We start from the raw sequence: 16,494 nt of genomic DNA, 5'->3' as shown, positions 1-16,494 counted from the left end.
CTTAATTTTTTTTTTTGGTCTCCCTATTCTTCTAGGAATTCTGTGTTCTTGCTGAAGTCCTTTAGTATTTTCCATTCACACCCCCTTAGGTCATTTAGTTCAGGAATAGTGTCGTTTTTCAAGAATTGGGTTCGGATGCATGCAAAAGCCGGGCAGTGGCATAGGAAATGTTCCAACGTTTCGTTGTCTTCCCCACACGCTCTGCACCTGCTGTTTCCCGAACACCCAATCTTGTGTAAATGTGACTGCAGGTTAAGATGTCCCGTGAGAATGCCTATCAGTCTGCTGATAGGCATACTATGCAGGTTCTCGATAGGAGTTCGAGTCCTGATAGGCATACTATGCAGGTTCTCGGTCGGGAACCTGTATTTGCATAGAATAATTGGTAATTTATGTGGTTTAATCCAGAGACCTTGTTTTTAACAGTCCATGGTTCCTGGATTAGAGCGATGTGTATACTACCTTTAATTAGTTTTTCCATCAGAGCCATTGTTGCCGTCTCACTTCGATGGAGGTTTATTTGGATGACTTCGATGATTCTTCATCTAAAAGGCAATCTTCTTGGGAGTCAGTTATCTTCTCCTCGACTCCCTCGCCATTGTTGTTGGGTTTTTCTCCCTCGCTACTCTTTTTGACTTCTTCTTCTCCGATCTTCGCCTTCCCGATCTTGAAGTAGACAGCGTTTGACACGTAGTGAGCCTTGCCTTTAGTCTTGGTCAGACTTGCCAGTGAAGACCTGTCCAAGCCTACCACAAGGAGAGTCCCGTCTTTGTTCTCCTCTCTGTGGAAGACTTCCCATTTCTTCACCAGCAGTGTCTTCTTTTGCAGACCTAAGACTTCAAGCATGTCCTCTGTTGTGAAGTCGCTGCCCTAGCCTCTTATGAAGACCGTAGCTTTTTGTAGGTGGGGTATGTCTCTCTTCCTCACAAGCTTTAATTTGATTGCTCCGTGGGGCCAATCAATGCTCTTTGAGTGAGGACTCGAACTCCAGCATTAGGAAGTCCGCTTTGAATTCGCAGCTATTCAGATCTATGGGCTCTCCTCCTTGCCGTTGGTGCTCCATAATAATTTTGTTGACCGCATTCATCACCTCATCATGCGTCTCCTTTTTATATTAAGTTTGTTTTTTTTCGTTTATAATTCATCGAAATAATCACTTCCAACCCCTATAAAATGCAGATGTTTGATCAGCGTAAAAATCTATTACGATTTAAACTTCCGTCTGTCTCTTATCTAACCACTAAACGACAACATAGAGTTGTCTTTTGTCTGCAGGCAGGTCAAGTTCGAAGATGAGCTATATCGGCCCACGCATTAGCATATAAGGGTAACCACCCCAACTTTGGGTTCTAAAATTTCGATTAAAATTTGGTACAATAAGTTCTTATTGGATATCAAAGGGAGGTTCTTGATCGTGCTTTTCAACCGAATTCGGTGAAATTTAGTACAATGGATTCTTCTTTCGTTCATCACACATGTTCTCGGTAAGCTATGCCAAATAACATGTAATTAGGGCAGATTTTATTCGTTTAGAAAATTATGTAAATCGATTTAAATCAAACTATTCATGATGCTACACCACAGAACGCTGTTGAAGATATAATCTCCAGTTCATGCACAATCATCAGTTCATTATTTAGTGCACCCTTTAATTCCTTGGTGCACACGTTGCTAACAATCGGACCTATATCTAAACCGATTTCAATAAAACATGGAAAACTTTAGGCTACACCAACGTCAGTACGCTGTGCAAAATTTCGTACCAATCGGACTAAATCTGGCTCTTTAGTGCCCCATTTGCTAATAATCGGACGAAAATATATCTGGGAGCTATATCTAAATCTGAACCGATTTCAATAAAACTTGGAACTCATTAGGCTATTATACTTCAGTACGTTGTGCAAAATTTCGTACCAATCGGACTAAATGTGGCTCTTTAGTGCCCCATTTGCTAAAAATCGGACGAAAATATATCTGGGAGCTATATCTAAATCTGAACCAATTTCAATAAAACTTGGCACACGTTAGGATACACCAACTTCAGTACGTTTTGCAAAATTTTATTCCAATGGGCTTAAATTTGACTCTTTGTTACTTACTTAGCACTTGTTACAGAACGGTTGTTCCATAAGCCGGGCTTAAAAAAGATTTCCAAGCGCGTCGGTCTTGTGCGCAAATCAACCAATTTGGAAGACCTCGTTCCTAGATGTTGTTTTCTACTTGGATTTCCATCTAATTCGTGGCCTTCCAATTCTACGGGAACCATCAGTAGGCTTGCTTTTATATACCTTTTTAGCTGGGACATTCTCATTCATTCGCACAACATGGCCTAGCCACCGTAGTCGCTGCAGCTCAATACGATTGACTATGTCTATGTCCGCGTATAAATTGTAAAGCTCGTGGTTCATTCGACGCCGATATTCACCGTCGACGCAGATCGGCCCGTAGATCTTTCGGTGAATTTTTCTTTCAAACACCCCAAGAGATGCCTCATCTGCTTGCGCAAGTACACATGCTTCAGATCCATATAATAGCACGGGTAGTATCAGCGTCTAGTAAAGTGTGAGTTTGGTCTGGCTGGAGGTGGCCTTGTTTCTAAACTGCTTACTTAGACCATAGTAGCATCTGTTGGCCATCACAATCCTTCTCCGAATTTCAAAACTGATGTCATTCGTTTTATTTATGGCGGTACCAAGGTATATAAAAACGTTGACTACCTCGAAGCTGTAGTTCTCAAGTTCCACAGTTGGTCCGAGTCTACTGGACGTATTGCGCGTTGATACCATCAGCTTGGTCTTCTCGCGGTTTACAGCCAGACCCATTTTGGCAGACTCCTTCTCAATTTGTTCAAAGGTGTCTGTAACCGCTCACAATGTTCGACCCATTGTATCGATGTCATCGGCGTAGGCGAGTAACATGTGTTGTTTGGTGTACAGAGTGCCATTTCTGTTCACCTTTGCCTCTCGTATGACCGTTTCCAGCAGGATGTTAAAAATATCACACGACAAACTGTCACCTTATCTGAAACCTCGAAGGGCTCCGATAGGTCCTTCCCTACTTTAACAGCTGACCTTGTGCCACTTAAAGTTATCCTGCAAAGCCGTATTAATTTTGCAGGAATGCCGAACGTAGACATGGCTTTAAACACCTCTGAACGGATAGGGCTGTCGAATGCGAATAGGTGGTATGTGTCGATGTTCGTGGGTCTTTTCCAGGATTTGGCGCAGAGTGAAAATCTGCTCAATGGTGGATTTGCCAGGTCTGAAGCCGCATTGGTATGGTCCAATGATGTCATTGACCATTGGCTTCAGTCGCTCACACAGCACACTGGATAGCACTTTATATGCGATGAGAAGGAGCCTAATTCCTCTATAGTTGGCACATATCGTCTTGTCTCCTTTTTTGTGCACGGGACACATTGGGCTTGCATTCCTCTAGCCAATTTTTACTAATCAGCTGGTGCATGCTCGTGACCAGCATCTGGCCACCAGCCTTGAATAGTTCGGCTGGTAATTTATCGGCTCCTGCTGATTTATTGTTCATGAGCCGATTAATTGCTTTTATGACCTGATCGTGGCAATGTGGTATACATTCTATACCACCATCTCTTATTGGTTATGGGGTACCATATTCAACGCCACTATTTGATACCAGAAGCTTTTCAAAATGCTCCTTCCAAATCATCAACACGCTGTCTGTATCTGCCACCAGGTTTCCTTCTTCATTTCTGCAGGAGGATGTGCCTGCACCAAAGCCTTCATTTTGGTGTTTTACTCGTTGTACATCTCGATTTGCTCACGTTTTACGCAGGTCATGCATAGCCCGACTCAGAAAGTGATTCTATGCATATTCTCAAAAGGAACCATGGGGCTATCTCGTTTCCATTTGCCTGTTACAAACATATGCACAAAAAATTATTTAAAAATCCACTCCTGTTTATGGAGTTCCCGTAGCGTTGTCAGACGTTCAATACCCTGCCTAGTTCCGAAACGTGTTGCGTCTAATGAGTTATTTTTAATATTCCCCAAAAAATAATATTTATATTATTTTTTTTCATATTTCTTTCAAAATTTATTTTTTTATTATTGTGCTAATCAAAATTTTTCCTTTCAAAGTAAATTTGAACATCACATTGATTGTGTGCGGAATAGAGGGGTAAGGGTGGGGTCTTCCAAGCCCTTTCTTAATAAGACTTTCTTAATTTAAATTATTTATTTTATATTTTTGTTGTACCTCCAACGTGTCTCTATTCATTTTTCCTCTATTTAATTTAATAGCTGTTATCTGGCCCCATTGTTGATCTTCAAGTCAAAAGATACGCAGTTCTATTTAAAGAGAATGGAAAATAAAAAAACTGTTTTTTTGTTTATATTTACTGTTATTGTTAACATTTGATTTCGTGTTTGCTGTTGTTGTTGTTGCCCACGAAACTGCTTTTTTTTCCAACATAATTTACATCAAGTGTTAATTGATATAAAATATTTAACAATATCTCATTTTTCATATTATCTTGCGATATCTGGGCAGTTAGTCAGTTAGGTGGCAGGCAGAGATATTCATCTTGCCTCGTAACTTGGCATCTAGATAAAACCAATTTGCAAATTTAGTTTCAATTTAACGGCCGAGGATTTAATAACGTGAAATAAAATTGAGAAAAAAATACGGGCTACCGATTTTTTTATAATAAGCGGCAGGTTTATTTTTCGTTCCGTTTGAGAAAAAGACAATTTTTGAGAAAATTCTAGAAATTATTCGCAGAAGTGCCGATTGAGAAAACAAGGTGGTGTACGAAGTATAAAAAAACAATCGGATAAAGTTTTTAAGTAATTGTAGATAACGTGACCGTCGGATCATTAAAATAAAATCAGCAGGGATCCCGATTTTTTTAATATTTTTGAGCACCTATACAAAGGCGTGGATTTTGTAAAAATATTTTTGAACACTTATACATAAGCGTGGCTTTCATAAAAATATTTTTAGGCCCCTATACAGGCGTGGATTTTTATACCCTACACAACTATGTTGTCAGGGTATTATAGCTTTGTGCAGCCCCAAAACTTTGTAACGCCGCGAAATATTGGTCCTAGACCCACCTTTAAGTATACCGATCGTCATATCTCGATTAGTTATGAGTCGATCTAGACATGTGTGTACGTCCGTCCGTCCGTCTGTCCATTATAATTTGTAAACACGATACAGGCCACAGTTATGGACCAATATTCACGAAATTTTGCATGTAGGATGGGTTCTGGCCAATGAAGACCCCTATTGTTTTTGGTAAAGATCGGTTAATATTTAGGGGATGAAATGGACCAACAACTTTATTTTTGTATGATTTTCTGGTCGCTCCAGAGGCCGCAATTATGGCCCGAACATCGCGAATTTTTACATGGAATAAGCATGCCTGTTTTGATAAAGATCGATCAATATTTAACGGGCCAAATGGTCTCTGACTTTTGTGTGAAAAATTACAAAATGTGTATTCTGACAAAATTTATATAAACCTCTGAAGGACATAGACCCGAGAAGTTTATAAGATATCCAAGAGGAGTGGTTGACCTTTAAATTGATGCCATCTATATTGTCGTATGTACTCGCATGAGGGAGTTACCCCTACATATTTACAGGTGCTTACGTACTCAGATATTATTTAGTAACCCATTACCACACCATAGGGTGGATATATAGCGCTGATCGCTTTAAAATTTTCTATGAGGTTCCAATTATGGTCAAGTATAACACCTATAATTTTCGGTGATGATCAGAGCAGATAATAATTTTGGGATGAAGTGGGCCGAAAACCTATTTGTTGTGTTTTTTCGAGTCGATCTATAGGCCACAAGCCAAACATCACAACACAGCCCACGGCGAAGTGAATCTGGACAAATAATTAGAAGGGCTGTACTGAATATTTGGAATATTCGGAAACTATGTCAGTGTAAGGAGGAGGTGCTGTTGATATCTAATCGGTCAAGAGGGTGCAAATATCACAAAATATTGCCCAGGCTAGAAATAAACATCAGCAGATAGTTAGAGTTCCTTGATAATTGTGTAGGGTATCGGATGGTCGGCACCGTCCGACTGTACTGCTCTGCTCACTGGTTTAAAAATATTTTGGCGTGGATTTTTTATACCCTTCACCACACTGTGGTACAGGATATTATGTCTTTGTGCATATGTTTGTAACAGGCAAAAGGAATCGAGATAGACCCATGGTTCCTTTGAGAATATGCATAGAATCAAATTCTGAGTCGATTTATGCATGTCCGTCTGTCCGCCCATGCATTTTTGTGAGCAAAGTACAGGTCGCAGTTATGATCCGATTTGGATGAAATCTGTCACAGCTCATTTATTAGGCCGAAGTCGTCCTGTTGAAATTGGGAAAAATTGGTTCAGATTTAGATATAGCTGCTATATATATTCTCGTCCGATCTATTGTAAATGGTGCAACAAAGTCCCTATATATCTTTCAATTTGCACGAAAATTGGCAAAGCATACTGAATAAAGTCTAGAATGACACGTGTTAAGTTTCGCGAAAATCGGTACAGATTTAGATATAGCTCCTATGTATATTTTCGTCCGATTTAAGGTAAATGGTGTACCAAAGTCCCTATATGTCCTTCTATTTGCACGAAATTTGGTATAACATTCTGAATTAAGGCTATAACGATGTGTGTTGAATTTCGTGAAAATCGGTTCAGATTTAGATATAGCTCCCATATATATTTTCGTCCGATTTTAGGTAAGTCGTGCACCAAAGTCCCTATATATCATTCGATTTACACAAAATTTGGCATAACGTACTGAATTAAGTCTAGAACGATGTGTGTTAAATTTCGTGAAAATCGGTTTAGATTTCGATATAGTTCCTATATATATGTTTTCGTCCGATTTAATGTAAATGGTGCACCAAAGTCGCTTAATATCTCTCGGTTTGCACGAAATTTGGCACAGCGTAATGAATAAGTTTTGAATGATGTGTGTTAAGTTTCCTGAAAATCGGTTCAGATTTAGATATAGCTCCCATATATATTTTCGTCCGATTTAAGGTAAATGGTATACCAAAGTCTCTATATATCTGTCAATTTGCACGAAATTTGGTATAGCCTACTGATTTAAGACTTGAACTATGTGTGCTAAATTTTGTGACATCGGTCCTGATTTAGATATAGCCCCCATATATATTTTCATCCGATTTAATATAAATGGTGTACCAATGTTCTTATATATCTTTCGATTTACACGAAATTTGGCACAATGTAATTTGGCACAATGTAACGTCCAGAATGATGTGTGCAAAGTTTCGTGAAAATCGGCCCAGATTTAGATATAGCTCCCATATATATTGTCATCCGATTTAAGGTAAATGGTGTACCAAAATCCCTTAATATCTTTCGATTTACACGAAATTTGGCACAGCGTAATGAATTAGGCTAGAATGATGTGTATTAAGTTTACTGAAAATCTGTTCAGATTTAGATATAGCTTCAAATGTATTTTCGTCCGATTTAGGGTAAGTGGTGTACCAAAGTCCCTATACATCTATCGATTTGTACGAATTTTGGCACAGCGTAATGCATTAGGTCAAGAATGATGTACTTTAAGTTTCCTGAAAATCGGTTCAGATTTCGATATATATTTTCATCCGATTTAGGGTAAATGGTGTACCAAAGTCCCTTAATATCGTTCGATTTGTACGAAATTTGGCACATCCTACTGAATTAGGTCTAGAATGATGTGTGTTAAGTTTCCTGAAAATCACTTCAGATTTAGATATAGCTCCCATATATATTTTCGTCCGATTTTATGTAAATGGTGCACTAAAGACCCTAAATATCTTTCGATTTTCACGAAAATTGGCATAACTTACTAAATTAAGACTAGAACTGTGTGTGCTAAATTTTGTGAAAATTGGTTCAATTTCAGATATAACTCCCATATATATTTTCTTCCGATTTAAGTTAAGTGGTGCACCGAAGTCCCTATATATCTTTCCATTTGCACGAAATTTAGCACAGCGTAATGAATTAGGTCTAGAATGATGTGTGTTAAGTTTCCTGTAAATCGGTTCAAATTTCGATATAGCTCCCATATATATTTTCTTCCGATTTTATGTACATTTTGCACTAAAGACCCCAAGTTTGTCCGATTGCCACACAATTTTTTTCAATGAACTCTAGTTAATATAAATTAAGCTATGGTAAATCTCGTTGAAATCGGTTCAGATTTAGATATAGAGTATCTGAATGACATGTTTATGGATCCAATTTTGATTTGTACGTTTCATCTGTTGAATACACCCAAAGTGGTGAAGGTTATCATATAGTCGGCCCCGTACGATTTTTCTTTCTGGTTTAAAAATATTTTTTTAAGGTTCAACAATAGGCGGAGGATTTTTTAAACATATTTTTTTAAGCACCTGCTCTTGTTTACTTATTTGCAACATATGGTAATCGCACCTTAACCTTTTTAATTGTCTACTTCGTCTATTTAACCTTTAACCGTAAATTATGCCATAACTTGACTTTATCTCTTGTTGCCGCACATAACTTCCCTACCCGACCAGTCGGTGCCAGAGAGAAAAAGAACAAGACAAAGATAAACAGATTTATCCAATCATTCCGTCAGTCATTCCTCATTTCATTCCCTCATTCCTCAAAGTAAAGTCAACCAAAGGTATCTGAGACCAACAACAGACGAACCGCACGCTATGATAACATCGCTGCAGTAACTTCTAGCGCCAGAGTTCGTCTAGCAGAACCGCCCAGCATCCCCGGCATCTCCGCCAGAATTTTATTCATTTGTAAATATTATTCAATTGTAAACAACGGTGGTATTATCTTGACAGCTAACCACCACCAAACACAACGCATTATGGTGATTACCGACCGGGTTGGTTGGCTGGATGGCTGGCTGGTGGCGGGACGACTAATGTTACGACAACGAAAGGACAAGATAAGTACACACGGAACATGGTATATGATGGGCTACACTAATAACAACAAAATCCACAGACACATTTGCTAAATGCCCTGACATGCTTTGTTAGTTGGAGAAGTGCGGGCTACCCTGGGTGACTAAGCGAACATTCGAGGCAATAGAAAAACACAAAAAAATTGGCTTCCTGAAAAAAATATATTTTAAACCAGTGAACGGAGCAGTATAGTCGGACAGGGCCGACCCCTACACAACTACCACAGAACTCTATCTTTCTGCGGAATTTTATTCCGAACCTAGGTAATATTTCGTGACAGTTGTACCTTCTTTCCGATTAGAGGTCAACAGCACCTTATTCTTTGGCCCAATCCCCTTCTCCATGTAAAATTCGAGATGGTTGGGCCATAATTGCGGCCTCTGGAGCGACCAGAAAAACCGACAAAAATTAAGTATTTGGTCCATTTCATCCCCTAAATATTAACCGATCTTTACCAAAAAACGACAGGGGTCTTAAGTGGGCCGAACCCATCCTACATCCAAAATTTCGTGAAGTTTGGTCCATAACTGTAGCATGTATCGTGTTTACTAATTATAATGGACAGACGGACGGACACACATGTCTAGATCGACTCAGCTAGTCGAGATATGACGATCGGTATACATAAAGGTGGGTCTAGGACCAATATTTCGCGGCGTTACAAACTTTTGGGGCTGCACAAAGTTATAATACCCTGACAACATAGTTGTGTAGGGTATAAAAATCCACGCCTAGCCTTAAAATTTTTTGAAATTAAAATTTTTTTTAAAAAATCTAACCTTAGGCTACCCAAGCCTTAAAAAATATTTTTAAAATTTCCTAATTTTTGTATTTTTTTCTTCCCACTGTAGGTGTACGATTAAATCGGAACAAACCACTCTTGGCTACAATAAATCCTTTTAGCTGTTGTACAACAACATCAGGAAAAACAACAACAACAATGAATGGTGTATGAAACAATAGAGCACTGAACAAGAAAAAAGGTCCCACGTTAGAGTATCAAGTCACTGCAGAACCTGGACATAAATCAAGCGGATCCTGCACGCAACCTCCCTCCCTCTACTTCCGACATCCACAATGGCTTTCAAGCATAACAATGTCGTGACATTGTCATTAATCCTAATGGTACTGCTGCAGGTTGGCCAGCACCACCTAACCTCCGCTAATAGTATCCTGCGGACCATTCATGGTCAATCGCAACACCTGCACAATTGCAATAAAGAGAAGCTATTGGAATTTCCCGATTTTAGTATTATCACTGAGTTGAGTGTTCATAATTGTTATGTCCCGTCGCTGGAGAATGCCTTCTTTATTCGATTCTCCTCGCTGACCCATTTGGAGATTGTCGACAGTCAATTGTCCGAGCTGGAGGATTATGCCCTGCATGGCCTAAGGCAATTACGTTCCCTGTCATTGGCTCACAATAATATCACCGAGGTCAAATCATGGTCCAATGAGCAGATGACAGCCCTGACTAGCCTGGACCTGAAGCGGAACTCCATTAGGGCCCTAACTCTAAAGAGTTTCTATCGTTACCCGAATCTCCAACGCCTGCATTTGGCAGGGAATCTTTTGGATGACATCGATGATGGTATCTTCCGATGGATGCCTCATTTGAAATATCTGAACTTGGGTCGGAATCGTTTGATTACGCTGGATAATCGTAATTTTCATGGGATGCATCGATTGTCGTATTTAGCTTTGCATTTCAATGAAATTCGGGAGATAGAAGCAGCATCTTTTGATACGAACTCACATTTGAGAACCTTGCGACTGGAGGGGAACTACTTAAGGGATTTAGATTTTTTGAAGGTCAAGAGCCTCACAAGATTGCAGCATTTGAATTTATCCTATAATCTGCTGGATAGTTTGGATGGTGGTGCATTTTCCAAGGATTTTGAATTGGTCACCTTGGATTTGTCCCATAATCAATTGGAGGAGATCACACAGGATGTCTTTGAGGGTCTGGAGGCATTGGAGGTAAGTGAGCATTTGAAAAAAAATATCTAAAAAATCCTCACCATTTAGGAACACCTAAACCCCCCAACTATTTTGGGACCCTTAAAATTGTTTTTAAAAAATCCCCACCTTTTCTGGGACTCCTAACAAGATTATTTAAAAAATCCACGCCTTGTATGGACCCCTAAAAATTATTTTAGAAATCACCACCACTTTGAGGTCCCTGAATTTCAAAAATCAGAGCTCCTTCAAATTTAATCCCTAACTCTTTTCTTCTCCTTGCAGCGCCTTAACATCAGCAACAACCTGTTGGAAAATCTCCCATCCCAAATTTTTGAGGATCTCAACAGTCTTGAATATTTGGAACTGAGCCACAATAAAATTTCCCAACTTTCGCCGGACGTCTTCAACACCACACGCCAGCTGCAGTATTTAGATCTGTCCTACAACCTACTGAACGACATTAATGCCAGTATCTTCAATGGCCTGTCATATCTTCACGATCTGGACCTCTCCCACAATCAATTATCCCGTGACGAATTTATCGAAATGTTGGCGGACATACCGCTCCATAATGAGTTACAGCTGAATTTGACCGGAAATCATTTCCGCTTGCTGAATATTACCGCCCTAATGAACTTCGGTTATGTTGAGTTGGCCGATAATTGGTGGAGCTGCAAATGGTTGGTCCAGGAAATGTTACGCATGCCGAAAAGTATAAATTTCGGTCAGACATATGCTGTACATACGGAATGGAGTTTGGCGCTACTGGAGACCAATGGCATTGATTGTTATGATGAGGATAAGCGGAGGAGTATAATTATTTTGGATACATCGAAGCTGTGGGAGAAGCGAATGGAAATTATAAGGAGTGAGGTAAGGATACTTTTATAAGATCTGAAGGTATTCAGGATGTAGGAAGAAGAACGTGTTAAGGGTTACTACAGCTACAGATGGTTTTCTGTTTTTTAGAGAACCTCTTAAAATGATCTTCCATATATAGAGAACTATTTTAGGACCCCTATAGAAGGTCTTATAGGTATTGAGGGACTTATTTTAGGTGCAGAGCATTCATTAAAAGGGTCTTTTAGGTACAGATGACCCCTAAAAGAGTCTATCAACTATAGAGTACCAAACGAAGGGTCTTGTAGGTATAGAGGAGCCCTATAGAGGGTCTTTTTAAGTATATAGGACCTCTTTAAGGGTATTGTAGGTATAGAGGACCCCTTTATAGTGTCTTTAAGGTAAAGCGAACCGCTTTAGTGAGCCTTCTAAGTATGGAGGACCCATTTAGAGGATATTCTAGGTATAGAGGACCCCTTTAGAGGATATTTTAGGTATAGAGAGCACCATTAGAAGATCAAATAGGTAGAGTGAACCTCTTTAGAGGGTCTTCTAAGTTTGGATGACCCCTTTAGAGGGTCTTATAGGTAAAGCGAATCCCTTTAGAGAACATTTTAGGTATGGAGGACTCCTTTAGAGGATATTTTAGGTATGGAGGACCGCTTTAGAGGATCTTCTAGGTAGAGAGGACACCTTAAGATGGTCTTCTAGCTATAGCGAACCCCTTTGGATGGTATTCTAGGTTTAGTGAACCCTTTTCGAGGGTCATCTAAGTATGGAGTACTCCTTTAGAGGATATTCTAGGTATAGAGGACCCCTTTAGAGGGTCTTATAGGTAAAGCCAACCCCTTTAGAGAATATTCTAGATATAGGGGACCCCTTTAGAAGGTCTTCTAGGTGTAGCGAACCCCTTTAAAGAGTCTTCTAGGTGTAGCGAACCCCTTTAAAGAGTCTTCTAAGTACGGAGGACCCCTTTATAGGATATTCTAGGTATAGATGACCCCTTTAGAGGGTATTCTAAATATGGAGAACCTCTTCTAAGTATGGAGTACCCCTTTAGAGGATATTCTATGTATAGAGGATCCCTTTAGAGGGTCTTATAGGTAAAGCCAGCCCCTTTAGAGGGTCATCTAGGTATAGCTGACCCATTTAGAAGGTCTTCTAGCTTTAGCGAACCCCTTTAAATGGTCTTCTAAGTATGGAGGACCCCTTTAGAGAATATTCTAGTTATAGACGCCCCTTTAGAGGGTCCTCAAGGTATGGATAACCTGATGAAGGGTCTTGTAGGTATAGAGAAGCTCTTCAATGGGCCTTTTTGATATGTAGATAAAGGGGACCCCTTTATAGAGCATCTTAGGTATAGCGAACCCCTTTAGAGGGTCTTTTAGGTATGGAGAACCCTCTAGATGGTATTATAGGTAAAGACAACCCCTTTAGAGGGTCTTCTAGGTGTAGGGAACCCCTTTAAAGGGTCTTCTAAGTACGGAGGACCCCTTTGGAGGATATTCTAGGTATAGGAGGAGTATTATTATCCTGGATACATCGAAGCTGTGGGAAAAGCGTATGGAAATGATAAGAAGTGAGGTAAGGATACTTTTAAGAGGTCTGAAGGTATTCTGGATGTAGGCAGATGAACGTGTTAAGGGTCACTACAGCTACAGATGGCCTTTTAAGAGGTCTTCTATGTTTAGAGAAACCCTTAAAATGATCTTCCATATATAGAGAACCATTTTGGACCCCTATAGAAGGTAGGTGCATAGCATTCATTAAAAGGGTCTTTTAGGTACAGAGGACCCCTAAAAGAGTCTATCAACTATAGAGAACCAAACGAAGGGTCTTGTAGGTATAGAGGAGCCCTATAGAGGGTCTTTTTAAGTATATAGGACCTCTTTAAGGGTATTGTAGGTATAGAGGACCCCTTTATAGTATCTTTAAGGTAAAGCGAACCGCTTTAGTGAGCCTTTTAAGTATGGAGGACCCATTTAGAGGATATTCTAGGTATAGAGGACCCCTTTAGAGGATATTTTAGGTATAGAGGGCACCATTAGAAGATGAAATAGGTAGAGTGAACCTCTTTAGAGGGTCTTCTAAGTTTGGATGACCCCTTTAGAGGGTCTTATAGGTAAAGCGAATCCCTTTAGAGAACATTTTAGGTATGGAGGACTCCTTTAGAGGATATTTTAGGTATGGAGGACCGCTTTAGAGGATCTTCTAGGTAGAGAGGACACCTTAAGATGGTCTTCTAACTATAGCGAACCACTTTGGATGGTATTCTAGGTTTAGTGAACCCTTTTCAAGGGTCATCTAAGTATGGAGTACCCCTTTAGAGGATATTCTAGGTATAGAGGACCCCTTTAGAGGGTCCTCAAGGTATGGATAACCTGATGAAGGGTCTTGTAGGTATAGAGAAACTCTTCAATGGGTCTTTTTGGTATGTAGGTAAAGGGGACCCCTTTATAGAGTATCTTAGGTATAGCGAACACCTTTAGAGGGTCTTTTAGGTATGGAGAACCCCTCTAGATGGTATTATAGGTCAAGACAACCCCTTTAGAGGGTCTTCTAGGTGTAGCGAACCCCTTTAAAGGGTCTTCTTAGTACGGAGGACCCCTTTGGAGGATATTCTAGGTATAGATGACCTCTTTAGAGGGTATTCTAAGTATGGAGAACCTGATGAAGGTATAGAGGAGTACTTCAGAGGGCATTTTTTAGGTATAGAGGACCCGTTTAGAGTGTCTTCTAGGTTTGGAAACCCATCTATATTGTCTTCTAGGTTTAGCGAACCCCTTTCTAGGGTCTTTCAAGTATGGAGGACAACTTTAGATAATATTCTAGGTATAGAGGGCCTATTTAGAGGGTCTTCTAGGTAGAGCGACCACTTTAGTTGGTCTTTTAGGTATGGAGGAACTCTTTAGATGATCTTCTATGTATAGAGGACACCTTTAGACGATCTTCTAGGCATATCGAACGCCTTTAGGGGATTTTCTAAGTATGAAGGATATTCTAGGTATAGAGGACCTCCTAATAGAACTTCTAATTATAGAGAACTCCTTCAGAGGAGTCTTCTAGGTATAGATGACCCCTTTAGTCTTCTAGGTATAGATGACCCCTTTAGAGGGTCTACTAGATACTGATTACTCCTTTAGATGATCATTTAGGCATCGATAACCTCTTCTAGCTATAGATCACCCATTTAGAGGGATTTCTAACTATGAACACCAATATAGAGGATCTTCTAGGTACATAGGGTCCTTTTAGCTATAGAGGGCCACTTTACAAGGTCTTCAAAGTATAAAGGGTCCATTTAAGGGGTGTTTCATATACAGGGAACCCCCTTAAGACGTCCTCTAGACAGAGAAGACCTCTTTAAAACCTCGTAAACATTATCGGTGTATTAAAATCACTTTATTCATCCTTTGTATATATTTCCAGCACACCACACCCTTTGAGACCCATCCCTCACCACCACCCCTATTTTGGCCTAAAATACGCATGGACAAATTCGATTCCAGATCCGTCGTAATATGGATGCTTATTGCTATTGCTATAGCTTTTTCGGCGCTGAGAATAGCCCGAAAATTGGTTGATCGCCGAGAGAGACTTGCGAAGCTGAAGAAAATGAAGGTAAAAAAATATTTCTTTGAGATTCTAAAACAATTCTAATTTTTTTACTTTGTTGCAGGAAAAATTACAAAACAATCAACCCAGGCTAGATGAAGCCGAAACAGATAGCCTAACGGATACCGATGGCAAAGTACCCGTCAAAGCCAATCACAAGCCATAAATTTAAAATGTCAATTTTTGTTTATAGAATATGAATTTTTAATTAAGTTAGGACTGAACGGAAATCTTATGTTATACATTGTTGTTGTATTTTTTGTTGTTGTTGTATATTTCTATTATATTGGCTAAGCTGTAAATACATTTCTGAAGCTATAAACAATAACCACACAACCGGTAACAGAAAAAATAACAATTAAATAATGCAATAATTTGTAATAAAAACTGGATCTTGATATGTTTATTGTTAAACCAGGTTCGTTTGTAGACCCTTGAAATCCATTGGCGCATGATCGTAAGCAAAGTCCAACAATCGTTGGTCAGTTTAGACCGAGCATTTTTAAAATTAAGAGGTAGCTCTTTGTGGAGAAATATATTTTATCGGCAGGTAAGATAAAATAATTCCCAGGACCCTTGGTGTGGATCTGTTAAATATTTTTTCACGGTTTACCAAGATCACCATCCTGAAGAGGCGTGGATTTTTTCAAATAATTTTTTGAGCATCCTGAAGAGGCGTGGATTTTTTTAAATAATTTGTTAGGCATCCTGAAGAGGCGTGGATTTTTTAAAATAATTTTTTAGGCATCCTGAAGAGGCGTAGATTTTTTAAAATAATTTTTGAGGCATCCTGAAGAGGCGTGGATTTTTTTAAATAATTTTTTTTAGGCATCCTGAAGAGGCGTGGATTTTTTTAAATAATTTTTTAGGCATCCTGAAGAGGCGTTTTTTTTTAAATAATTTTTTAGGCATCCTGAAGAGGCGTGGATTTTTTTAAATAATTTTTTAGGCATCCTGAAGAGGCTTGGATTTTTTAAAATAATTTTTTAGGCATCCTGAAGAGGCGTGGATTTTTTTAAATAATTTTTTTAGACATTCTGAAGAGGCGAGGATTTTTAAATAATTTTTTAGGCATCCTGAAGAGGCGTGGATTTTTTAAACA

At 39.2% G+C, this 16,494-nt stretch overlaps 1 protein-coding gene across 1 annotated transcript; it reads left to right on the top strand.

Annotated features, from left to right (window-relative positions):
• The first annotated feature begins 10,052 nt into the window (after positions 1 to 10,052).
• On the top strand, positions 10,053 to 15,558 carry LOC133337544 (toll-like receptor 3). Its single transcript, XM_061545765.1, has 4 exons — positions 10,053 to 10,955; positions 11,220 to 11,810; positions 15,207 to 15,398; positions 15,457 to 15,558. Exons 1-4 carry the CDS (start codon positions 10,053 to 10,055, stop codon positions 15,556 to 15,558), a joined length of 1,788 nt encoding a protein of 595 aa, XP_061401749.1.
• The last annotated feature ends 936 nt before the right edge of the window (positions 15,559 to 16,494 follow it).

Source organism: Musca vetustissima, unplaced genomic scaffold, assembly GCF_032173495.1.
Source record: "Musca vetustissima isolate MV318-11 ecotype Yass unplaced genomic scaffold, APGP_CSIRO_Mvet_v1 utg23235, whole genome shotgun sequence".
NCBI classification, from domain to species: Eukaryota; Metazoa; Arthropoda; class Insecta; order Diptera; family Muscidae; genus Musca; species Musca vetustissima.
This window is presented reverse-complemented; position numbering and strand designations above follow the sequence as displayed.

Coding starts and splice junctions, on each gene's coding strand:
- LOC133337544 (XM_061545765.1), top strand. CDS start 10,053: ATGGCTTTCAAGCATAACAATGTCGTGACATTGTCATTAATCCTAATG. Junction 11,811..15,206: donor TGGAAATTATAAGGAGTGAG/GTAAGGATACTT, acceptor ATATATTTCCAG/CACACCACACCCTTTGAGAC. Junction 15,399..15,456: donor CGAAGCTGAAGAAAATGAAG/GTAAAAAAATAT, acceptor ACTTTGTTGCAG/GAAAAATTACAAAACAATCA.